Here is a 27,163-nt window from a genome sequence, read left to right as displayed (position 1 = left end):
CGCAACCTCTCCGACACTTGCGTGCAGCGGGTAGTCTACTCACATCTGCTCAGGCGCAAGTTCGAGATATTGGATACGTTCTACGATTGTCTAAACGTTTCCTTTCGGAGTATGGATACCTGAATAATTCATGTTGTTTCATTTCGGAACCATTTCCCTTGGGACACTTTTTTGTGTTTATATAAATGCACAATGGAGGACATGCGGCTGACCTCGGAAGTAGCATTCGTGTTTTTGAGAACAAAAGTATCAAACATGACCTGTATTTCACCTCACAAGTCTAGACTGTTTACCAACCTGTTTATTATTTTTATTATTATTATTATTATTATTATTATTATTATTATTATTATTATTATTATTATTATATTAACTCCGTATGTAGATGAAATTATTGGGGATCATCAGTGTGGTTTTAGGCGTAATATATCGACTATTGATCAGATTTTTTGTATTCGACAGATATTGGAGAAAAATGGGAGTATAAGGATTCAGTACATCAGTTACTCATAGATTTCAAAAAGGCATATGACTTGGTTAAGAGAGAATTATTATATAACATTCTTATTGAATTTTGTATTCCCAAGAAACTAGTTCGATTAATTAAAATGTGTCTCAATGAAACTTACAGCAGAGTCCGTATAGGCCAGATTCTGTCTGATGCTTTTCCAATTCACTGAGGGCTAAAGCAAGTAGATGCACTATCACCTTTACTTTTTAACTTCGCTCTAGAATATGCCATTAGGAAAGTTCAGGATAACAGACAGGGTTTGGAATTGAACGCGTTACATCAGCTTCTCATCTATGCGGATGATGTGAATATTTAGGAGAAAATTCACAAACGATTAGGGGAAAAGCGGAAATTTTACTTGGAGTAAGTAAAGCGATAGGTTTGGAAGTAAATCCCGAAAAGACAAAGTATATGATTACGTCTCGTGACCAGAATATTGTAAGAAATGGAAATATAAAAATTGGAGGTTTATCTTTCGAAGAGGTGGAAAAATTCCAATATCTTTGAGCAAGAGTAACAAATATAAATGACAATCGGGAGGAAATTAAACGCAAAATAAATGTGGGAAATGCCTGTTATTATTCGGTTGAGAAGTTTTTGTCATCTAGTCTGCTGTCAAAAAATCTGAAAGTTAGGACTTATAAAACAGTTATATTACCGGTTGTTCTGTCTTTTGACTTCTTGGCAGCAGCTCATGTTACTGCTTACCCCAATACCCCAAATATTTTAAGCTGTCCACTTGCTCTACAGTAGTGCTTCATTTAGAATTCGCAAGTTTTCCATCTTTATTTTTCTTCCTACAATCATGGTCTTCGTCTTATTTGTATTTATTTTCATCCGATACTGATCACACATCCTATCTAAAATTTTATATACCCCTAGTATGTATTTGAATACCTCTAAAGGTACGCATAACCTCGGTTGAATTCATTAAGTGCAAGTATCATGAAGACACTTACGTGAGAGCATACTATAATATTTCAGCTAGGCCTAATACTTGCAAAATATATATATATATATATATATATATATACATATAATGTGGTTAATTGTAATAGTTCTTAAATTTTTATTACCAATTTACTACAATAGGCGTATTTACGCATGTACATACAGTAATACTGGATTTATGTTAAGTTTTTATTTCATGTAATGATGAACTGCACTGTGTTGACTACTGTTAAATTAAAATATTAGTAGCCTATAGTAACTAAAGAGCATTCCACATTAAGAAAAAAACATTGGATTTATGGGCCTTGTCTAATAGTACATTGTAGAAGCTATGTGGTAGGTAGGTGTTTCTATGGTAACTGGTAATTTAATGGAATATACCCATATACTCAATACTTTTTGTGCGAGATCGTGCGTATTTGCTTGGTTTCCGCACAAAACCAATCCGCGGAAAGTCTAAAATTCCACATTCAGTATTCCCAACCTAACACACATAACAATTTCCCTCTTCTTACCGCTTAAGTGACATATTGATTTTACTGCTTTAGGCTTTTAACATATTATTTTTAGAGACGTTCAATATGGTAATAATTATAAATTGGAAACTTAACACTGCAATTTCATCTAAATTGCACTGTTAATTATTGTTTTTAAATATTTACAAAAATTAAGTAAACTCTACAACTTCACTAAAGTTACTGCATTCGTGATGCAAGTAACATTAAAGGAGCCGTGAAAAAATCAACAAGATTCCAGACTCATCATAGACTGGGGGGAAAAAAGACAGATGCATATCACGGCCTGCTGGAGTATAGTAAACACAGAAAACATTTTAAATCAACAATGTTGAAGATAGATATTTATGTTTTGCAAATTTTCCGTCATTGAACAGAACTCAAGATGGAGATTTCATTGCAACTAATTAGAAATTCCTCTTTCAGGTATGTAATAAACTATCTTCGCACAAAATAATGTACGATACACGAGCGGTATGTTTTCTTTCAATTCTCGGAAATTAAAAAAGCTCAACTACGTTTCGCTTTTTCAAACTTTTCCTCGAACATGAAAACTTCAACATACCGCTCTTGTAACGCATATTATTATTTCTTAACATGGGATCCTGTATAAAAAAAACTGAGCTTAACTTCGAAATATAGAAATCATCTGGTACATTAACTTCAAGAAATGTTTCATACATTTTCCACAACGGACTGTAACGTATCTGGTTTTCACATACAGTATATTATTTCTGCAGAATGACGTGATATATTAAGACATGCTTGTTAACTGCTAACTCGTTATTCTCGAATAGCATGGACTAGCTCCACTTCCACTGTATGGTTGAAGAGTGAAAAGAGTTCTTGTCCATAAATAACAGGAGCTGCAGCCCTGAACATTACTGTCATGATCTCATGCTCTCCGTGCAATAATTTAGCGGCGAGAAAGAGAAGCAATAAAATAATTGAAATGCTAATCATTCTGCAGTGTTGCAACGTGTCAAACGCATGCCGAGCCACAAAGGAAACAGTCACAATTAATGAGGTCAAGGATGCAGCTCAAACAAATGAACAACAGCTCGCGCCTTCTGCTTTAGTGAAAAAGTTTTGCAATTTACATTCTACTATGACGCTGAAATTGATCAGGAAGAGGAAAAGGAATTGGTTGGGTCACTGCCTGAGAAGAAAGTGCCTACTAAAGGAAGCCATTGTGAACAGGAGAAGAGTTCGGGGCAGAATAAGATATCAGATGATAGACGACATTAAGATCTGGATCATATGAGGAGACAAAGAGGAAGGTAGAAAATAGGAATGATTGGAGAAAGTTGGCTTTGCAGTGAAAGACCTGCCCATGGGCATAGACTGAATGAATGAATGAATGAATTAATTAATTAATGAACGGATGGACGGACGGACGGACGGACGAACGAACGAACGAAAGAATGAAAATTTAAATTATAATTTATTTAACGACAATCGCAACTGCCGAGGTTATATTAGCGTTGCCGGTGTGCCGGAATCTTGTCCCGCAGGAGTTCTTTTACATGCCAGTAAATCTACTGACATGAGCCTGTCGCATTTAAACACACTTAAATGCCATCGACCTGGGCCGGGATCGAACCCGCAACTTCGAGCACAGAAGGCTAGCGCTATACCGACTACGCTACCCAGTCCGACTGAATGAATATGATTCATTTTAGCAGTGATGGCGGTGGGAACAACATATTTGAACGTTTGTGAAAATATGCATACTGAAAACAAATCTCCACAAAACATATGTTGTAATAAGAGCAAAATAATAAAATTTAAAAATTCAGAATGAAAAGTTACATTTGTTCAGATCAAATTTCTGCACATTTAAAGGACAAACTTAAAATTCTTTAAATCATTTATTATCATAAAACACTGCTCTCTTAAACTGACTGAGCATATTTGAAATTCAATCAAATGCTTTCCCAAAACAAGCTGTGAAATATTTCATATAAAACCATTTTTATCTCGAAAAGGAAGCAAAAACGATTAAAATTATATTAAACGTTTTTGTTTAAAATATCTCAAGGAATAACCCCCTGAAATTTGACATTACTTACGGTTCACTCTCTATATTCAATATCACTGATGGAATCATGGCTTATCAAATCAGTGTGTACGACTTAAATACGACTACATCATATGGGAAGCCAGAACATACTGCACATTGTATGTTATACTCAGAAATCCTATTAATATGAAACAGTATTGATCCTTACGACATAAATAACATGATGAATTAAACATACAAGAAATGAAATGTTGTCTGTACGTAACCTACTAGTTTCGAAGAAAATTATCAATATAAGATTTGTGTAGAATACTAAATACGATTATTTAAATTATTTTTAGATCCAGAACTTGCTTCTCTATTAAATAACGCCAAGAAACGTCATCATATTCAACAGAATAAATGTAGACAACAAGATGGAATATTATTGGCTCATTATGTAATTACTTCGGAACTCGCCCGTGACCTAAAACAATTCAGAAACGCAGAAACTATAAGGAGGTTTATGATTAAACTGCCAAATTTATCTGTCCAAGCGAAATTAAAAACTTCGACAATTGCCTATTACGTTATCCAGGAGCGATCCTAATAATCCGCCACTGACTGCTGCCTCAACGATTAGGGACGATAAGATGCCGCAGGTCACAATTTATATTTCCCATAATGCCTACGACTGTTATATGCGTTTATAATAATATCTGTTCTACTTTCTAAACTCTTTTCAGCTTCTCTCTTTTCTTGTCATTCTTTATTCCGTCCTAGTTTCTTCAGACTGAGTTTGGATTCACGTTGTCTTTCTGTCGCAGATTTTCCCACGTTACTGATCTACTTAACATAAGTGAAGGGTTCAGAGCCATAGTGGGCCAAGCGCCATATATTAAAAACGAAGAAAACAAGGACTAAAATTAAGTGATTACCTTAATTTAATTAAACATATAGCAAGTAATATAAGGTATGCACATTAAAACTAAATGACATATCAATCTTCATTAAACTGTGGTATTCAGTTAACTTTACGCCTTGTTTTCTCCGTTTTCAATAAATGGCGCTTGGCCCACTACGTCTCTGAACCCTTTAATTCACATCTAACTTCACCAAACAACTGACAAGGAAGGCTCACCAAGTGATAATGGATTTTAACAACGATATTCCTCCCATACGTTCTATTTGAAATAAGGAACCTACCTATAAATTTCTACATCCGAAAAGAGCCTAGCTTTCGAGATATGATTTTTTCAAATACTTCAATCCAGAGATATAACAGCTAATGCAAACAGTGCTATGTGCTAGACATATCGGATAATAAATCTCATCTAGCTGCATATCGTACTGTCAAAATCACCTTAAATAATATGTTATGAAAATGACTTACCATATAGGTCCATATAATATTCATAAAATTCACTATAGAATAGTCATGAATTTGTTTTTTTATATTAGTAGGTTATTTTACGACGCTTTATCAACATATCAGGTTATTTAGCATCTGAGATGAAAGTGATATTGCCGGTGAAATGAGTCCGGGGTCCAGCACCGAAAGTTACCCAGCATTTGCTCATATTGAGTTGAGGGAAAACCTCGGAAAAACCCCAAGTAACTTGCCCCGACCGGGAATCGAACGCAGGCCACCTGGTTTTGCGACCAGACGCGCTAACCCTTAATCCACATGAAGAAATGATAAGAAAATATAAGCATACCTAAAATTACTCACTGTACTGATCACAGTAGTAGAAATCGTTGTAAAAATGGTCAAAACACAATGGAACTTTGTACCACGAACATTTCAGAAAAGTAAGTTTCTTACAGTCAGCTTTAGAGCAGTTCTGCACATCAACGTGAAAACAATTCTACAGGAGTGACAACGAATTTATCAGGTTTGTTGCCAAGGTACCCGGCTTTATGCCTACCATAAGTTATTTAAACATATGCATGTATATAGGAGTTGAATTTATATTTAATTTTTTTGGTTATTTAACGGTGCTGTATCAACTACGAGGTTATTTAGCGTCGATGGAATTGGTGATAGTGAGATGATATTTGGCGAGATGAGGCTGAGGATTCGCCATAGATTAACTAAAATTTGCCTTACAATTGGGAAAAACCTCGGGAAAAACCCGACCAGGTAATCGGCCCAAGCAGGAATCGAACTCGCACCCGAGCGCAACTCCCATAAGGCGCCTTAGCCGACAGAGCTACGCCGGTGGCTATATAGGAGACGAAAACTGATTATATGTTAAGGACTGCAATTTTATCATATCACGTCTCTGGTGCAATGTAGGCCTAATATTCGTGCCAAGTAACAAAACATTATCAGATAACTTCAGAATGAAATTGTTCCAAGGCCTAAGCCATAAACCTCAAGATACTGAACAATCGGTGTTATGTGCTTTGAAATTGTTAACAATTCCACTGTTTTACTTTCTGGAGTTATTCTTTCTATAGTATGTCCACCTCGGTAACTGGTGTACAAAAAGGATGCTATGAACACTGACAGATGGAAAGTATAGGGGAGTAGTGGGTACAGTGAGACACAAAATATTAAGCCATATGTATGCAAGTGATAATTCAAGTATTTTTAAAATCAAGTGCAATAGAAATAGACATTAAAACATGGAGTATAATAATACATAAACAAAAATGTTAATAGATAAAGAACATAATATACAATACGTGTTTTTTTTAAATGCAAATCCCATTCAGGAGGGTACAGTGAGACAGTGATGTCTATTAACGGACATTGAAATGATTTACATTTATTTCAAAAGAAAACAAAAACTTGCTGGCTCTTTATCTTGACATGTTCTGTAGGCTTATTTACAATCATTTTGATGTCTGACTTCGAAACTATTGAAACATCTGGAACATTTGGAAAAGTGAATTTTCCATGGCAGTTCAAACTTTTGCGAAAAAATGAAATGAACTTTTGGTGACAACAAAGCTTATAATGATAAGAATTTAATTTAATTCTTTATTATTTTTCAACATTTTATTCAATTTTGTGAATAATTTTTTATTTATGAAACCATTAAAATGTAATGTATCCATTATGTTAAGCTACAGTTCCTAAATTGGTTACTAGTGTATGTTCATTTTTAATGTTAGTTACTGGTAAATGTAATATAATTACAGTTTGTTTTTGCAAATCACTGGTACATGGGAACAGTGAGACGTCTCAGTGTACCCTTCAAAGGCATGTCTCACTGTTCCCTTTACGCATAGTTCATTTAAAAATGACGCCATCACTTCAAAATTAAAACAAGAAAGACGAAACTTTGCCAAACATAATCTCAAATACCATAGTATTAGGTAACAAAACATTCATATTTATATCTCATTTGTATATCCAATATAACCTTCATTAAACATAAGCCAAAATTTTACTTCTAGAGTGAAAAATTACGAATTATTTTTTCATCACTCATCTTTATAATTAGAATCAAATCGATTATGAAAATACTGTTACTTTACTCATGCAACATACAACTCCACTGTTACCTACATCTCAGCATCAAAATTTACCATCTAATAAAAAATGTCTAACTGTTCTCCCTGTCTTACTGTACCCACTTCTCCCCTACTTCTTGAAACCAGTTAAAGGGGTGAGTTTTCATAAGTTTCCCTGATTTTGAAAGCAATGCATAAGCATTTGGGCCCTTGAACATTATCTCCTTCACGATGGCAATACAGATATGAGACTTATATGAGTATCAAGCGATTATTTTGAAAAATCATATCTCGAAAGCTAGGCCTTCTCCGGATGTAGAAATTTATAGGAATATTTCTTATTTTAAATGGAATGTATGGGGTGAAAATCTTTGTAAGAATCCATTGTCACTTGATGAGCCTTCCTTGTAGTTTGGCATTGTTTTACACACAAACGAAAAGTGCTATTTGTAACCTGTATAGGCTACAAAATTTTATGAAAATCTGTTAGAAATGAGAAGAGTTTGCTCTACTAGATTTCTTATATGGAACCACGGGTGAATAACGTAAGTTAAGTGCCCGCTATTAAATGAAACACTTTCTTCATCGCTGGAAGCATGTACTTCTGTATTTGTGCATTGCTATCTGTAAGTTGTGACCGGAAGTATACTGTTCTCCAACCAGGAGATCAACAGTGAAAGGAATGTGCTTACTATTGCGTCATCTATTGGAGCGAAGTAGATAGATAATATTACCGTTATAACGTCAGTTTAAAAACCATGCGCTCTCCCGCATATGTTATTTCCTATATGGAGGGATTAAAAGACCAGGAGATTAACAGTGATCCAATTTTGTAACTAGGGTAGTATAAATATGTGTGTAACAATGTTATTGTTTGTGCTGTGAGAGCGAGCCAATAGAGATACGAGTACCCACGTGTGTGACCTTATGACACCTTATGACATCAACATTCATTCACAGCATTACCCCGCTTCGTTTCATCCCGCAGAGACTTTCTCGCGGTTGGAGCACAGTACTGGTAATTAGTATTTTATCCGTAAATTCATAATTGTCTATAAAAGAATGTTTTAATAATTATTGTAAAGACAGATATGGGAACCAGTTCGTATTTTAAAAGCAGATCTGGACTGTTTTATACACCACTTAGAGCATCCTAGAACTTACTTTCGAAAATACAAGCAGCGAGGAATTGATGTTGGAAATGAGAACATGGGCGCATTTATAAACTTGAATAATGGGGCCGAAATAACTTCATTCTGACATTAATGCTTTCTCTAATGGCTTTGAAGGAAGCAGTAATATTAATTGCACAGTGACAGTAGAACGTTTCCTGGGCGTGGTCCTGCCGTTGTAGCTCTGATTTGAGTCGTCAGCATTGGATTTGCCTTTACTGAGTGGAAAAAAAAAGAAGAGAAAAAAAAAGCAATGTACACTTAAAGTTGAGGCTACTGTATTCATTAGTAACAAATTTATAAATTGATGCTTGTAATTGGTTATTAAACGATACTGTAGTGGTTACTTTCGGCAATCATAAAGCATAAAATGCATAAAAAGCATAATGTCACTTTAGACCTATGGTTGCTATCTGTAATGTTATTATGGTGGATAATAGTAGTGCAATATACTGGTTTTAAAAGTATAATAAAGAGTAATTTCGTAAAATAAAGCACAAAGCATAATGTTTAGTAATAATAAAATAATATAAATATATAAGTAAAAGAATTGTAATAACTAATATAATTTTAAAATAAAATTATTATCTACGCTTTCCTTTATAAACAGCAATTATGACAGTTGTAACAATTAATTGTAAAAAATAATAAACTTTTTAAAATTTATTTTCAAAACGAAAAGTTACATTTGCTCGGAACAAATTCCTGTACATTGAAAGGACAAAACTAAAATTCTTTCAATAATTTATCATAATACATGTTCTCTTAAATTTACTGAGCATATTGGAAATTAAATCAATGGCTTTCCCAAAATACGCTATGAAATATTTCATATGAAATGATTTTTATCTCGAAAAGAAAGCAAAAACGAGCAAAATTATATTAAGTGGAGTCTGTACTCCCTTATCTTACAATGTTAAATTCCTCAATTTCTCAATTTTGGGTACACTTTTCTCATAAGTTATAAAACATACAAATGTAGAAAAAATAGAGCATACCAGTTCTCACTGAGCGACTAGTGGAGCTGGATGTGAATGACCGCGCGCCGTATAAAGTAGCGAAGAGTAAATAGTACAAACAAATAATCGTTATCAAGTTTAAAGAATTGTGAATTGAGTGTTTCGAGTAAAATGGATCCGGAAAGTCTTAGGGAAAGCATCGTTAAAATCAATAAGAAGATAGAAGAATTGCAAGAGGAGAACATGATGTTGAAGAGGAAAGTGAAAGACTTAGAAGAAGAGAAGAGGAAGAATAATTTAGTATTTTTTGGGATCAAAGAACAGGAAAGAGAGCAATCTTGGGAAACATATGAAGTGATACTGACTGTGTGCTGGGAGAGGATGGGATTAGATATTAGTAACGGTCAAGTGAAGGAGGTCTACAGAGTGGGGCATGGGACTAACCGGCCTATACTAGTCAAATTGGCGAACTCTATGGTAAAGGATATGATAATGAGCAAAAAGAGTGAGTTAAAAGACTCTAATATTAGCATCGATAGTGACTTTGATTATGAAGTGAGGTGCAGGAGGAAAGTGTTTGTGCCTTTTTTGAAAGCGGCAAGGGAAAACGGTCACTACGCGAGGCTAGTGAAGGACAAGTTAAAAATTAATGGCGTGACTTTCGACGTAGAGTTATGTTTGGACAGCGTAAATAAATCTGGAATAGGTGAAAACATAAGCGAAGAAAAAAGAAAAATGCTTAAGGATAAAGTAATGGGGATAGTGAAAGAAAATTCATTTAGTACGAGGAACAAAGGCGTGAAGAGCAAGAAACCTGACATGCTAGAGAGTGCGGAAGTCGGAGTTTTGTCGAGGACAGCAAATTCTGATCGAGAAGCATGCGGCAGAACGACCCCGGCCCGGTGGATGACGAAAGGTGAAGATAGAGGAATGACCATGAGGAGTCGAGAGGGGAAAAGTTGCATGAACGTATGGAAGAAATCTGTAGTGACGTCACCACAAGGTCACAACAAGAGTGTAATGTGTCAAGCGAATAGGAGCGGTAATGTAGACGTGTGTGGTGTCAGCGAAAGAAATGAAGGCAACGTGAGACAACAGCTGGGAAAGGTTAATGTGCAAAAGAAAGTCGATAGGGATAAGGCGGAGAGCAGCAAGGATAAACCAGCATACAAGCTAAGGAAATGGTGTGTCAGTGGAATGAAGGATTAATTAAGGGTGCAGTGAATATGGGTGAATAGTGTTTTAGTATGAGAAGGGTCATGATGAGTTATTTAATTAGTAGGAATGAGTAGGACGTATTGTAAATATAGGAAGAGTAGAGGAGCTAAAAGTAGGACTAGACTTGATAGGTATCAGTAGGGCAAAAAAAAGTAATATAGATAGATGTAAAGCAAATAATAGAGGGTAGGCTTAGTTATAGTACAGTTAATGATTGTAGTGATATGTTAAATAAGTTGGTCTGTGAAAATGATGAATAGAAAAAGTAATTGGTACGTTGTTATTAGGAATAGGAAATAGTAGAAGGTAGGAGTAGAGGGAAAGAAGGAATATTTAATAAACGCAAAAATATAGGAAGTGTGGTGAATGTTTTAGTATGAGAAGGGTCATTATGAGTTATTTAATTAGTAGGAATGAGTAGGACGTATTGTAAATATAGGAAGAGTAGAGGAGCTAAAAGTAGGACTAGACTAGATAGGTATCAGTAGGAGAAAAAAGTAATATAGATAGATGTAAAGCAAATAATAGAGGGTAGGCTTAGTTAAGACTATAGTACAGTAAATGATTGTAGTGATATGTTAAATAAGTTGGTCTGTGAAAATGAGGAATAGAAAAAGTAATTGTTACGTTGTTAGGAAATAGTAGAAGGTAGGAGTAGAGGGAAAGAAGGAATATTTAATAAACGCATAAATATAGGAAGTGTGGTGAATGAACATGAAAGACTTAGTGGGTGAACTTTAAATGATGAAGAGATGTCGGTCATTAACATCGAGTATTGTACAAGTTGTAAATAGTATATGGAAGGGACTGCTGGCCCGAATACTATATAATGTGAAGGGCCAGCAGGACCAAAGGTTTGAGTGAGAATAAACCATACCATACCATACCATAAATAGAGCATATATAAGACATCTTTATGTATACAACCGGTTAAATAAATTTAGAATTCCATTAAGCAGTTGACAAGAAAATCATTCATAACATTTTTTGCATTAAGAATGACCGCAAATTATGTTTTGTTTTTGCTGAAGATAGAAATAAACTTATTTTCTTTAACTTACTGTGTAAAATGCCATCACGTTGATACTGTATATTAATTTCAGCCTTCTGGGTACAATACTTTCTGAGAAAAGTGTACCAATGTCACAAAAAATAAGAAAGTGCAGAAAAATGGTGTAAAAGTTTCCGTATCTTGCAATGTTATATTCCTCAAATTTGAGTGCACTTTCTCAAAAGAGATAGAAGATACCAATGTAGAAAAATAGTGCATATGTAACATACTTTTACGTACACAACCGGCTAAATAAATTTAAAATTCCACTGAGCGGTTGATAAGAAAAAAGTTTTTATTGACAACATTTTTTGCATTAAGAATTACTACAATATTTTTGCTGAAGATAGGGCTAAAAGCTGACAATTAGAAGAAATAAAATCATATTATCCTTTTACACATATTAAACTGACAAAAAACGATAAAAACCAAAATATCAATTTTTTGTCAAAATTCGCAGTACAGATTCCCCTTAAACTTTCTTCTCTGAAATATTTCAAAGAATAACCCCTTGAAATTAATTACATTACTTAAGATTGGCTCTGTATACGATCTCACGAGTCACATATTCTGTTGTCTAGGGAATATTAAGTAAACCAATTCTACAAATGTAATAAGAGTTACGATAAAATTGAGATCTTGAGAAAAGAAGGAACACCAAGGGAAATTAAAAAAAGTCTGGACTAATACTTGAGAAATAAAAAACTATCGAACAAGATTAAGAACTTTCTAAACGACAGCATGCATATCATACCAAAAATACATACGAAACCATACCACGCATAATAATATGTACAGTATAAGCATATATACATATATGCACACTAATAGATATTCACACATGTAGGCTACTCATACGTACATACATACATGCATACACACATACAGACGCGCACAGATGCACACATACGTACGCACGTACGTACATACATACATACATATATAGTGTTCTGTCAAATGGCAGGTCTTTCACTGCAAACTCAGCATTCTCCAATCTTTCCTATTTTCTGCCTTCCTCTTAGCTCAGCATATGATCCACATATCTTAATATCGTCTGTCCCGAACTCTTCTCCCGTTCACCATTCCTTCCAGTGCATCCTTCACTAGGCAGTTTCTTCTCAGCCAGTGACCAAACCAATTCCTTTTTCCCTTCCTGAACAGTTTTAGAATCATTCTTTCTTCGCTCGCTCTTTCCAATACTGCTTCGTTTCTTATGCTGTATGTCCATTTTACACATTCCATCCTTTTCATATCCACATTTCAAATGCTTCTAGTCGCTTGTCTTCACTTCGCAGCAAAGTCCATGTTTTGCTCCATATAATGCCAACGCTCCACACAAAGCACTTCACTAGTCACATACATAATGTAATTGTACATTATCTCGCGCAGTTACTTTATTTTGTGTTCTAGCAATCATTTTCATTTGCTTTATCTTATGTATGAGGTGTTTTTGTTGGTTGTTCTGTTTCTTCTGTTTTCAGTCGTTTTGTTAGCGTCCTTCTCGTACACGGCAGGGGAATGTTTCCCTGGTAAATATTGAATATAAACATAATTGTGTTTATTTGTTTGTTTAAGTGTGAATTTACTCGTTGCAGTCTACTAGCATTCACATGTTTTTTGTTGTTTTCTTTTTCGCGTGCTATTCAACCACTTGCGTCCGTTGTGTGCAGATGAAGTCCTAACTCTTTGTTCTGTGTAATTCGCAATACTAACCAAACCTTTTTAATTTTGCGTGATGTGTGTGGCATTAATACGAGAAAATTTTGAAGTTTTAGACGCGCTTGCAAGCTTTACAGGTTACATTTCAACTTTAAATTAGTATTTAAGTTTTTCATGGTGCGGAGCCCAACTATAGATCGATTTGGTGATGTCGTCTTCATGGAAAGTCGGGAGTTCGATACTAGGCAGATATCGCAATATACTCTATGTGGAGGACAAAATAGCTGTGAAGCAAGTTTTCGTCAAGTATCTTAACCATATCTGAATGTTGAAAACCAATATCATACCGCCTTATTTAACATCTTTTGTCAACTACATAGGCTATTCACAGACTTTTAGGCTGTGAAGTAGAGTTGGGCAACACGATTATTTTCCAGAAGTCGATTACAACGATTCAATCATACATTACGAATCGATTCTAACGATTCGTTCACGATTCTTCCAGTCTGCGATTCCAACTATTCTTTTGAATCGTCAACGAGTTCACGATTCTTCCTAGTCTGCGATTCCAACGATTCGTCAACGAACGACTTACAGGACACTTTCCTTTGCAAACCACGGGTAGAACAAAAACGTTCTACATCTCTCGCATAGATGGCATAAGAGGCGAGACATTGGATTGTCTCTTTCTCATTGGCTGTAACCATTCATCATAACCTCCATTAGTCAAAAAAATTATTCAATTTAGTGTTTCTTAACCCTTAGTTGCCTCACGGTACTTAGAAATATCGTGATTTATTTTGCATACTGGAAGACCTGGAAGAATAATAAACCGCCAGAAATTACGTGCAACCTGATAAATAAAATCCATCAAGGATACTGACAGTACTGTACGTAGAAATACGACCTTTTTTTAAATAAAAAAATATAAAAAAATAAAAAATTTCTGAAAAAATTATTCATATTCTAACAACATTCACTAAAGAAAACGGATTTATTTTAATTTTTTCTTATGTCCCGCAACAAGGGGTTAATTATAGTTTATCAACCGAAACTTATTATCAAGTATATTTTTTGCATTACATCTCTATTTAATCACACAAATTTCAGGTTCGTGTTCATTATTTCTCATACTTAACAAATGCAGTATTTTGATTTCACTCTCGCTCGGGAGCATTCGGCACGGTTCGGAAATGTTCCCTGACAGGTTACATCAAACAGGTAAATAGAATCGTGGGTTGCGATACCATGCCGATTCATTACTATTCTTTTGAACGACGATTCCTTACGATTCTTTTGAACGACGATTCGTTGATACCACGAATCGATTCTTACGATTCTTTATTATTAGTCGCTCGAATGAACGATTCGTTCACGAATCGACCTAACTCTACTGTGAAGTGGCTAAAATGGAACAATGGAAGAATGGTAATAATAGGAAAGACCGATACAGATCCTTGAAAAAATCTACTCCAAAATGATTAATCTCACAGAAAATTCCTTGGATATGGACTCAACAACTGACGACTAGAGATTTGGCTGAATCTTATTATAAAGTAAAGTTGTTAATATGACGACATTGCGGATATGAACCCGTGGTAGAAGAAACTTAGGTGCGTATGTATCTGATTGAGGGATGGGTTGAAAACATGTTCATTTATATATTACACTTATTTACTTTGTTAGACTATTACACATGCTAAGGTCTGGAATGGAATGGAATTTAACTGAGAGAGGTACGGATGGTCCAGCACTGCGACCTATTGAGATCTTTTGCGCTAAGCCTCGATATGGAATGAGTTGCGTGCCATAGATCCCCTACGCGCACCGCCCTAATCACATGACTCCCTTAATGACCGGTCCCTACAGCCTACTCCCCGAATAGGTCCGCCTCGGGTGCCGTTGCAGAAGCCATCCAACATCGCTGAACTACATTCCACGGAGGCCGGTCGAGAGAGTCAGCAGCTTCGAGAGGCCGCCGGTAGAGTGATCTGAAAAACCAGAAACGGTATGATGGGGGAGGCAAAGATGAGTGGGGTTCCAATCGCCTGATAAAGTTATCTGATATTCATCCATAGGAGTGAGAGAAAAACCTCGAAAAACCTCACCCAGGCAACTCGCCCTGACCGGGAATCGAACCCGGGACCGCTGGGTTCGGAGTTAACCCCTCAGCCACAACGGTGGACTGTTAAGGTTCAGTTTTACTATCTTTCAGTTAATGTGACCCCTGTGACTTGAGGTCAGGATGACGCCGGGACTATATCTAATGACTTCGACAACGAAGGAGCATTTGTATTCCGAAGTGTAGGCTACACTAAGGAGAACTTTTACCAACATTTAACATGTATTTTCAAAAGTCTTTTAGTTTATGGTGGCAATAATTCTGATCATCTGTTTAGGAGGCAGTAAACCTAATGAACGTCTGTACTTTCTTTTTCAACATCTTGTTTGACCAAATGCATTTCTATGCAGAAGCCAGTTCTTTGTCCAGTATCGTCTCTGTTTTTTCCTTTTACTTTTAGCTCCCTCACTTTCTATAGCTACTAGTGGCTTGTGCAGCAAACGCTGCAAACTAAGTTCATTAGACGTTCAAATAAAATTTTTTCAGATATATTTTCAATGAAGAATACCAGACATTTTCAAAGTTATTTGCTTCCATAATAATTAAACATACTCCCTCTGAATGTTTTTATGCCAAATACTTTTTCTTGAATTTCTTCACCTTCAGTTTTTGAGTTTCAACGAGAAAACGCAAGTAACAATGTCAGGACGATCACTGGGTTTTTCATGTGGGAGTAAAACAATAGCTATTTCAGGTCATTGTGGATTGTAGGTGAAAGTTAAAAAAGTCAGGTTTGCTATGCTTTCGAACAATAGACATTGCATCTTGGTATAGCTGCTGCATGTAGAGTTTGAAATGTAGAGAATAAAACCATTTTATACTGCTAAGAGATATTGCTGAAATGATCGGGTGACTACACAATTTTGTAGGTTTCTTATTTTATCAGTAAGTAATACCTTTTGGTCTTTCCTTAGGAACTGTAAGTTTTGCGCTCTCTCGAGCCAATACTGAAGAGAATAACGCATATAAATATCTACACCACGGATTATATACTAATTATTTTTAGTAAGTCTTGAAGTTTGACAATTAATAAGGCAATCCTGTTAAGATAACTGGGAAAACCCGCTTCAAAACTGCTGTGTCCTTCGAAAAGCTCATCTGGGTTATTTCGCGACATAGACTACAGCCTAATAATAGCGGGAAAACCGAAGTACTCGGAGAAAATTCCACAATCTTGATTGTACCTAATTCTCTTCCCATCTCTGTGGCTAGAAGAACAAAAATCATTTTAATTTTCCAATTTTCAATGCCATATTGTCGTATAAAGTTGTTGTGCAAATACTGTACAAATACTGTGTCTAAACACACGTACTGTACAAGAATTTGATAACAGTTGTCTGGTTACAAACATCAAACAGATAAAGCAAATGACTGTGATGTTTAGTTTACGCTCCATCGATTTTCAAAGCAACTATACACTGCATCATTAAATGGCATAGGTTAAACTAAGTATATCCATGCTTTTCTGACGTTACAGATGAGAGACAAGAGTTTTAGTCTATATGCACCATGGAAATTAAAAGAATGATTCAAATAGTAAGGGAAAATGTCGTATATTTTAAATTGGCAACGTGTACAAACGCAGCCTGATGAAACGAACACGCGTGTGCAGGTACACTGGCATTCAAAGATATCTGACCTAGAATTTTCCGATCGTGTAAGCAAACTTTTTAACCAAAGGATAAGTCAGAGCCAAAGATAAAAGAAATAGACAAACTTTGAAGTAGTTCCGCTATTTCTCAATAGGTGATACTATTATTGGAACAGGTAAAAATGTGGTGGAAGATCAGCGGTTTCCCGCTAAAAGTAGTGATTTGTACAATCATTAGAAAGGAATGAAGTTTTGAATTCTATAATGCGAGTATATTCATGTAAGACTGGTGACAATGACTTATCTTCGCCACCTATTCACAGAAGTAATTACTAAAGGAGCCACACTTACACGAACAAATTATCGAATACTATCGATTAGTAGGGGTCAGGTATTTTTGAGCGCCAGTGTACCTGTACAGTATGTGACAACAGAATCGTGCTTCAGCCACCGGCGTTGCTCAGTCGGTTAAGGCACTTGCCTGCTGGTCTGAAGTTCCGCTCGGGCGCGGGTTCGATCCCCGCTTGGGCTGATTACCTGGTTGGGTTTTTTCCGAGGTTTTGCCCATTCGTAAGGTGAATGCCAGGTAATCTCTGGCGAATCCTCGGTCTCATCTCGCTATCACCAATCTCTTCGACGCTAAATAGCCTAGTAGTTGATACAGCGTCGTTAAATAACCAAATTTAAAAAATAATAAAAAAATAATCGTGCTTCGTAAAATAACATTAAAATTGTGGCTTCTCTCCTAGGAAATAGTACTGTTATACAATATAATACGATATAATTTTTATATTCGTCTTTAACACTTTATGTCCACTCTACCTCATATAATATGCATATTAGGCCTATATTCTTCCTGGGCCATTACCTCTCACAATGTAGTGCGTAGGCAGGCTATTAATCTCCGTTATATTATCTCCTTAAGAGACGGCTATGATGTCAACATAATTTTCCGAAGCACGCTTGTTTTACCGTACGTTATTCAGTGTAAATAATTTTTCTACCGTCGCGTTAGTTTTACCAGGCTGCCCTCAATCAACTTTTAATATACATAATATTTCCCTTATCTTTTAATCACTCTTACAGAAAAAGTTGCCTGGAGGCGTGAGCTGTAGAAAATTAATATGTGCCTGATCCGCTTGAATTGTAATACTGTGTGTACTGACATTTGTGTTGTCTGTTTTCCATGCTAACACTCGCATCTGCAGTGATAATTCTAGCAGCTGTGTCGTTAACAGAAGAGGAATGTCAGAGTGAGTAGAATAATTTTAATTTTGTTGATTTAACACGAATTAATACATTCTATGTCAAATTAAACCAAATTGCATGGATGCTTGATACTGTTTGAACAATAGTTAAGAATGTGTCCGTATTTTCAACAAAAAATGAGCTTAATCTCCTTTTTAATTAAACAGTTTATTAAGAGATGGAGAGATGATGGAAATGATAGAGTAATAATAATAATGGGAAAAGTTTGGATTAAGAATGTATATTTATGTACACTTATGTGGAAGAGTAAAAGGTATGGACCACTTCTTGTAACTTCACAATTTCTACTTTTATTGAAGGATGCTGCATATATGAGTTGTTACAATATTCAGCCAATTTTGCAAATAGTAGTTTTTCATTTTATATAGGAAGTACAAAAAAATATATTTTTCAAATTGCATCCAATATGTATTTATTTTTTGTTCTCAGGTCTTAAAATCTATGAAATCATAAACGTTTTTATTTATTTGCATGTTGTTATTGCGTGAGCCCAATGAATAAATAAAAAGGAGAAACTATCTGAATATAATTTTGTAATTATTAAAGACTATTACGCTTTTACTATACTACTCTTGACTAATAAAACGGTACGGTACGACGAGTTTCAACCATCATATCTGCTTTCCTATAATTTTATCACCTCCCTAGTATTTTACGTAAAAATTAATTTTTTGGTCCTACAGAATACGTCTGTTATGGTAGCAATTAATATTAGAGGAGGAAAATTTGTTTCGGCGACGTATCGAACCCGGATCCTTGGTTTTACGTACCAAACGCTCTAACTATTGAGCTACGGTGAAGTTCAACACTATTTATAACCATTTAAAGATTTTTTTATGTTCAGCATTGCTTATGTTCATGCTTCTAAATGAAAAATAAATATGTGTTAATAAGGTGTCTTTCTTTATTTTGTAAATCATCTCGCGACCCCTCAGCTCTTTACACGACCCCCCTGGGAGTCGCGACCCCCACTTTGTAAACCACTTTCTAGATGATCGATTCAAGAGACACTGAAAACAAAGTACTGTATCTATAGTTGACAAATTTGAATTCAAAATATAGTTTAAATGCCTAAGAAGTGCGAACTGTTAGGAGAAGGTGGAAATATGGACTAGTAGCGGTAATATGGGCTACCTCGTTTTTTACTGTATATGATGTTGTTATCTAGTGAAAAAGCTCTAAAAGTACATCTCGTGTCCATCAGTCTGCGTGCACAAAGACACAAACCAGTTGCCTTTGTGGTGTGGATGTGGTGTGTTCTTTGTGATTTTCATGATTTTCAAAGTTTTTGTAGTTATGTAGTTTCAATTTTATTTAAAGGAGTATATTTCGTGTTTAAAATTCAAGCTTGATGTGTTGCACTGATTAAGAATAGCTCTATCACATGGCATAAGAGTAATATTTATTTATAACATCAATTGCCATACATAATCTTAGAATCCTTCGTGAGTCGGTGCTGCTAATATGGGCTACTGCTATGTGTCAAATATGGGATAGGTAGCCCAAATTACCAGCACGTTAACACGTCCCATATTTTCACTATCGTGATTTGCGTTATTTGTTACAGAATATTGCCATTGACGTGACACAGGTTTCCTACTTATGTTTCTTTGTTTTTTCCATTTTTATTTTCAAATTTTTGTGGTAGCCCATATTACTAGCACGTTAACATGTCCCATATTTTCACTATCGTGATTTGCGTTATTTGTTACAGAATATTGCCATTGACGTGACACAGGTTTCCTACTTATGTTTCTTTGTTTTTTTCCATTTTATTTTCAAATTTTTGTGATAGCCCATACTACCAGCACGTTAACACGTCCCATATTTTCACTATCGTGATTTGCGTTATTTGTTACAGAATATTGCCATTGACGTGACACAGGTTTCCTACTTATGTTTCTTTGTTTTTTCCATTTTTATTTTCAAATTTTTGTGGTAGCCCATATTACTAGCACGTTAACATGTCCCATATTTTCACTATCGTGATTTGCGTTATTTGTTACAGAATATTGCCATTGACGTGACACAGGTTTCCTACTTATGTTTCTTTGTTTTTTTCCATTTTATTTTCAAATTTTTGTGATAGCCCATACTACCAGCACGTTAACACGTCCCATATTTTCACTATCGTGATTTGCGTTATTTGTTACAGAATATTGCCATTGATGTTACACAGGTTTCCTACTTATGTTTCTTTGTTTTTTCCAATTTTATTTTCAAATTTTTGTGGTAGCCCATATTACTAGCACGTTAACACGTCCCATATTTTCACTATCGTGATTTGCGTTATTTGTTACAGAATATTGCCATTGACGTGACACAGGTTTCCTACTTATGTTTCTTTGTTTTTTCCAATTTTATTTTCAAATTTTTGTGGTAGCCCATATTACTAGCACGTTAACATGTCCCATATTTTCACTATCGTGATTTGCGTTATTTGTTACAGAATATTGCCATTGACGTGACACAGGTTTCCTACTTATGTTTCTTTGTTTTTTCCAATTTTATTTTCAAATTTTTGTGGTAGCCCATATTACTAGCACGTTAACATGTCCCATATTTTCACTATCGTGATTTGCGTTATTTGTTACAGAATATTGCCATTGACGTGACACAGGTTTCCTACTTATGTTTGTTTTTTCCAATTTTATTTTCAAATTTTTGTGGTAGCCCATATTACTAGCACGTTAACATGTCCCATATTTTCACTATCGTGATTTGCGTTATTTGTTACAGAATATTGCCACTGAAGTGACACAGGTTTCCTATTTACGTTTCTTTATTTTTTCCAATTTTATTTCAAATTTTTGTGGTAGCCCATATTTAGACCCTACTACCTATAGAGGACCAGTTCGTCTTACTTTCAAAAAGTAATTATATGCAAATATCTATTACAACTATTGATCTGGAAAAACTGTATATGAATAATTACTCTGTATGTCAATAAATATTTCCAAGCAATATGCCACACCATTTTCCATTATTATGAGGAAAACAAAATGGTAGCCCATATTTCCACCTTCTCCTCTACATTTTTTTTTTATAAATTAATAAGTGATTGATTTAAATATCTTACTTTACTAGCATTAATTAAAACATGAGCAGGGTGAGTCTGGTCCTTGAAATACATGTCTGGTGCGATGTCTGCAGCCCGGTCCATCTACTGCTACGAATGCGACAGCTGGACGGACGTCCGATGCAAGGATCCCTTCAACTACACGGCCCTACCACGTGATCAACCCCCGCTGATGACGTGTAATGGCTGTTGTGTGAAAATGGTCCGAAATGCGAGATCACGTGAGTATATTATGATTACCAATCCACTATTAACACTAATCATCCTATGCGACACAAACAACATTCATTGTTTAATGCGCTATCTTCAGTCATATCGTTTAGAGGAGTTCTCAATGCTCTCAACCGACAAAACGATATCCGTTAACTTTTCCTGCATGATGCAGTCACTGAGTGAACCAGTGGTGCCAACCTTTGATAAAATCGGTAGATATACAGGAACGAATCTAATTACAAAAGTGGTAAAACATGTCGATAATATCTTGATCTTCCTGTGGAGTAACGGCTAGCGCGTCTGGCCGCGAAACTAGGTGGCCCGGGTTCGATTCCCGGTCGGGGCAAGTTACCTGGTTGAGGTTTTTTCCGGAGTTTTACCTCAACCCAATATGAGCAAATGCTGGGTGACTTTCGGTGCTGGACCCCGGACTCATTTCACCGTCATTAACACCTTCATATCATTCAGACGCTAAATAACCTGAGATGTTGATACAGCGTCGTAAAATAACCTACTAAAAATATATATATCTTGATAAAACGATTTTGGTAATTATTTTAAAAATCTCCCGTATTTTCAGTTTGAAAACCTGGTAACCCTATTACAAGGATTGCATAATTATTTCACACGTTTTTATTTTGACTGCGATGTCTATGTTGTTGTTTTCTAATGCCAGGCGTTTGACAATAAAATCATTTGACCTCTTGCACTCCAATATTTTTCAAAGATATTATCATGGTCAGCCACTGAAGCACAGATTTTGAGGTGTTCCGAAACCATTTCTTGGTTTGAGTTGCACAATGGGCAGTTAGGGGGCTGATATATTCCAATTCTATGTGATGTAATGTGTAATACTTTTTGTAATATGAAATTCCTAAGTTCATTATATCCCTGATCACATATAACAGATTTATCATCCTAATGGGCTTTCAAGGTGACCACTTTGATCAATTTTATTAAGCTGCCATCTAGCGACTGTAAAAGAAGTCACATTGTAGGCCTAACCCTTATGGAGTAGCATAGAGCAACTGTAGGCCTACTTCCATCTAGCGATCGTTACCAAAAAATGCCTTTTCGACGGTGGAGGCTCTGGTGGCTGCTCTCATTTTATGTTGTCATTTCTAACATGGGAATGACCAATCTGATATACAGATGAACCGTAAGCAATGTCATTAATTTCAGGAGTGTTTTCTTTGAGATATTTCAAATTAAAAAGTTTAATATAATTTTTCTCGTTTTTGCTTCCTTCTCGAGATAAAAATGGTTTTATATGAAACATTTCATAGCGTGTTTTGGGAAAGCCATCGATTTAAATGTCCAGTATACTTAGTCAATTTAACACAGCAGTGTATTATTATAATAAATAATTGAAAGAATTTCAGTTTTGTCTTTTAAATATACGGAAATGAGGGGTTGGGTGCAAGAAAGGCACTTCTCTAAAATGCAAGCTTTGAGAAAACTGATGTTGAAAATTCAAACCGTAATAATGTGATCTATGCACGCCTCTACATTTTGGGTACTCCTGATCTCTATGATCACAGTATTGAACTACAACGTGGTGATCATATGCATAACAGATCAGAGAACACAATAAAGCGTTTTACTCGAAAAGGGCACATCCTCTAAAATGCCCTTCTTGCACCCAGCCCCTCAAATATGATCCGAGCAAATATAACATTGTAAAATTCTTTTGCAAAACGAAAAGTTACATTTGTTCAGATCAAATTTCTGAACATTTAAAGGACAAAACTGAAATTATTCCAATCATGTATTATCATAATACACTGCTCTCTTAAATTGACTGAGCGTATTGAAAATTAAACCAATGGCTTTTCCAAAACACGCTATGAAATGTTTCACATAAAACAACTTTTATCTCGAAAAGGAAACAAAAACTACCAAAATTGTATTAAACTTCCTTGTTTGAAATATCTCGAGGAATGACCTCCTCAAATTGACATTATTTATAGTTCAAACTGTATATGTGTTCAGAATTATACGGGTAGCACTACCGTTTTTGTTATTAAATCAATTAATTGATGGCAGTTTCCAAATAAAGGGTATATAAAAAGGAATGAAGACGTCATAATGTGATAGTGATAACAGTCGGCAGAGAAAGTACAAGTCCGCTTATACAAGGGAGATTGCGTATTCAAAATTAAAAAAAAAAGTAAAAATTCATTATATACCTATATGTGAAAGTTGAAATTCATAACTTTTACAAGGGCCAGTATTGTTTTGTTATAGAAGTTGAAAAGTTAAAAGCAGAGTATTCACGTGAGCTTATCGCAAGCGGAAAAGACAAGATAATAATGAAAGTAAAAATAGTGAAGCGGTAAAACCAAAACATGCCATAGCAAATGAAAGGTGTATAAACGAGCGGGACGGGATTCAAATTCTGATTAGGATAAGTTACCTGACTGAGGTTTTATCCAAAGTTTTATATCAACTAATTGAAGCAGAATTGTTGGGTAATTTTTGACGTTGGACCTCGGACTCATTTCGCTATTTCTTCACACGTTATTATCATCGTTACCATAGGCCGAGTTAAGTTCTCTGTACTGCGTGCTGTATTCGTACAAGAGCGCGGCAGTTCGGCGACAAATATCAGTCACAGAACAGAAATGGTAAGTATAATAATCATCAGGCTGAGGTGCAAGTCTTCGGATCTCTCCTTCGCAAAAAAAAAAAATTATTAAGATGGCACTTCCTGTCCTCTCCGTTCCATAAATAATTATTCGCTGCTGGCATCCATAACACTGCTAAACAGGAGTAGCCTATTAATAAAAACCTGTAGAATTTTTCCTTTATCTACCGATGTTTATTTAGTGTAGGTTGGCTAAACTGGAGTGAGCACACAAACCATTACAAAAGAAATTGCATTTCTACTATACAGGGTGATTCACAAGGATTTACCGTCACTTACGAAGCTTATTTCCAAAGATATTCTGAGCAAAAATGTCATATAAACATGTGTCCTAATCTCAATATTTTCAAAGCTACACTAAATTAAAATTGTTTGTAAAATACCATTATTCTTTAGTTTTAAGATTGAAAGAATATCACAGATAAAGACTGAACTATTCAGGAGTATCATTTCTTCAATTAGCTAGTATTCTGAAGTTAAAGATGTGTTGTGAATTCCATAGTTGCTTCGTACATTTTTTTTTCGATGTTTAAGTACAAAATTGCATTTTTCTTACACATTTATCACAACAATTGTTACAAATCACGCCACTCTTGTAAATTCTTTAAGACTATACATTAGGCTGCATAATTAAACCGTAAAGAATCAAGTTCCAAAAGTCGTATGATTTGTAACAATTTTTGTGATAAGTGTGTAAAAATATGTCATTTTTAGTTAAAAATTGAAAAACAAGATCAGTACAAATCAATCAATCGTTTATTAATGTCATGACAATAGTTTGTTGCAATATACATAAAATATACTAAATTACAAGATATATAAAATAATATTTGACATAAAATATAAAAACAAATGAATACCACAATACAAATGAAATAGAAATACTGGAATTAATAATAACAATAGCTAATACTAATAATAATAATCGTAATATACAGAACAATGCAGCTTATAAATTTAGAATACATTTACAGTGCAGTCAAGAAATTCACTAATACTTTAGCATGGATGGTTGATTAACTAGTTATACAAAACAGATTTAAATTGTATATAACTTGCATCATGTGCCTTTTGTGGTAACTTATTAAACATTGTTATAGCAATAGAATTGAACCATTTTTTGGATTTACTTAATCTAACTGTAGGTTCTGAAAGACAATACTTGTACCTTGCATTATAGTGGTGAACTTCTGTTTTAGGGTGATAAGTATTAAGGTTTTTCTTAATTTTCATTAGACATTGGAATATACATATATAAATTTATGACAGTTAAAATTTTTTCTTGAATAAAATATAGTGATCTACAGCGAGCGTCATATGCAGACCCTGTTAAAATGCGTATAGGCTTTTTTTTTAGAATGAGAAAGTTATTAACAACACATTTTTAGCTTCAGCACACTAACCTATTAAAGAAATGATAATTCTAAATAGTTCATTCTCTATTTGTAATATACTTTTACCCTTAGAACTACAGAAAAAAAGGTATTTTGTGCGAAATCGTGCGTATTTGCTTGGTTTCCGCACAAAACCAATCCGCGGAAAGTCTAAAATTCCACATTCAATATTCCCAACCTAACACATATAACAATTTCCCTCTTCTTACCGCTTGAGTGACATATTGATTTTACTGCTTTAGGTTTTTAACATATTATTTTTAGAGACGTTCAATTTAGTAATAATTATAAATTGGAAACTTACCACTGCAATTTGACCTAAATTGCACTGTTAATTATTGTTTTTAAATATTTGAAAAAATTAAGTAAACTCTACAACTCCACTAAAGTTACTGCATTTCGTGATGCATGTAACATTAAGGAAGCCGTTTGTTTTAAGTTCGCATTTATAGACTGGGGGAAAAAAAAGACAGACGTATATCACGGTCTGCTGGAGTATAGTAAACACAGAAAACATTTTAAAGCAATAACGTTGAAGATAGATATTTTTGTTTTGCAAAATTGCCGTCATTGAACAGAAACCAAGATGGAGATTTCATTGCATCTAATAAGAAATTCCTCTTTCAGGTATGTAATAAACGATCTTCGCACAAAATAATGTACGATACACAAGCGGTATGTTTTCTTTCAATTCTCGGAAATTAAAAAAGCTCAACTACGTTTCGCTTTTTCAAACTTTTCCTCGAACATGAAAACTTCAACATACCGCTCTTGTAACGCATATTACTATTACCTTTAAAACTACAGGAAAAAGGTATTTTATCAAGAACTTCAAATTAGTGTATTTCTGAAAATATTGAGATTAGGACAAACGTTTATATGACATTTTTTTGCTCAGAATGTCTTCGGAAATAAGCTCTGTAAGTGACGGTAAATCCTCGTGAATCACCTTGTACATCTACCGTAGTCTTTGTACATTCTTAAGTATTCTACACATTCTCTGTGTTAAAAATTATTCTCTTACACATTTTATATTGCTCGCTCGATGCTGTGGCTGCTTGTATTGTTACCGCTGCTATATCTGTTTTCAGAGAGAATAAGTAGTATATATGTACAAATTATATGCATTTTTTCCTCGATTCTTATCCATATTCAATCTGTTCTCTCCTTTCTAAAACAATCACGTTGCTGTATCGCCACCATGACGTCATAATCAACTATGGCTTCCACACATCATCATGACGATGGCCGCCATCTTGTCACGGATGATTCTACATACAAAAAAAAATGCTAACAAATGTAAAAAAATGAAATGTAATATTTAACTACTCAATAAAAACAACAA

At 34.9% G+C, this 27,163-nt stretch overlaps 1 protein-coding gene across 10 annotated transcripts in view; it reads left to right on the top strand.

The window, feature by feature from the left end:
* The window catches only part of qvr (protein quiver), a 98,054-nt gene that overhangs the window by 59,320 nt on the left and 11,571 nt on the right, over positions 1-27,163 (top strand). For 7 of the 10 annotated variants that reach the window (XM_069834229.1, XM_069834227.1, XM_069834224.1 and 4 more), the window contains 2 exons: positions 18,425-18,469; positions 21,639-21,785. In XM_069834229.1, the coding sequence (XP_069690330.1) occupies positions 18,425-18,469; positions 21,639-21,785 (192 nt within the window). Of the gene's footprint in view, positions 1-13,325; positions 13,374-18,424; positions 18,470-21,638; positions 21,786-27,163 lie in introns of all 10 variants that reach the window. The other 3 variants (XM_069834242.1, XM_069834253.1, XM_069834248.1) reach the window with 1 other exon arrangement.

Source organism: Periplaneta americana, chromosome 1 (genome assembly GCF_040183065.1).
Source record: "Periplaneta americana isolate PAMFEO1 chromosome 1, P.americana_PAMFEO1_priV1, whole genome shotgun sequence".
Classification (NCBI taxonomy): Eukaryota; Metazoa; Arthropoda; class Insecta; order Blattodea; family Blattidae; genus Periplaneta; species Periplaneta americana.
The sequence above is the reverse complement of the archived record's forward strand: the minus strand, read 5'-3'. Positions and strand labels throughout refer to the sequence as shown.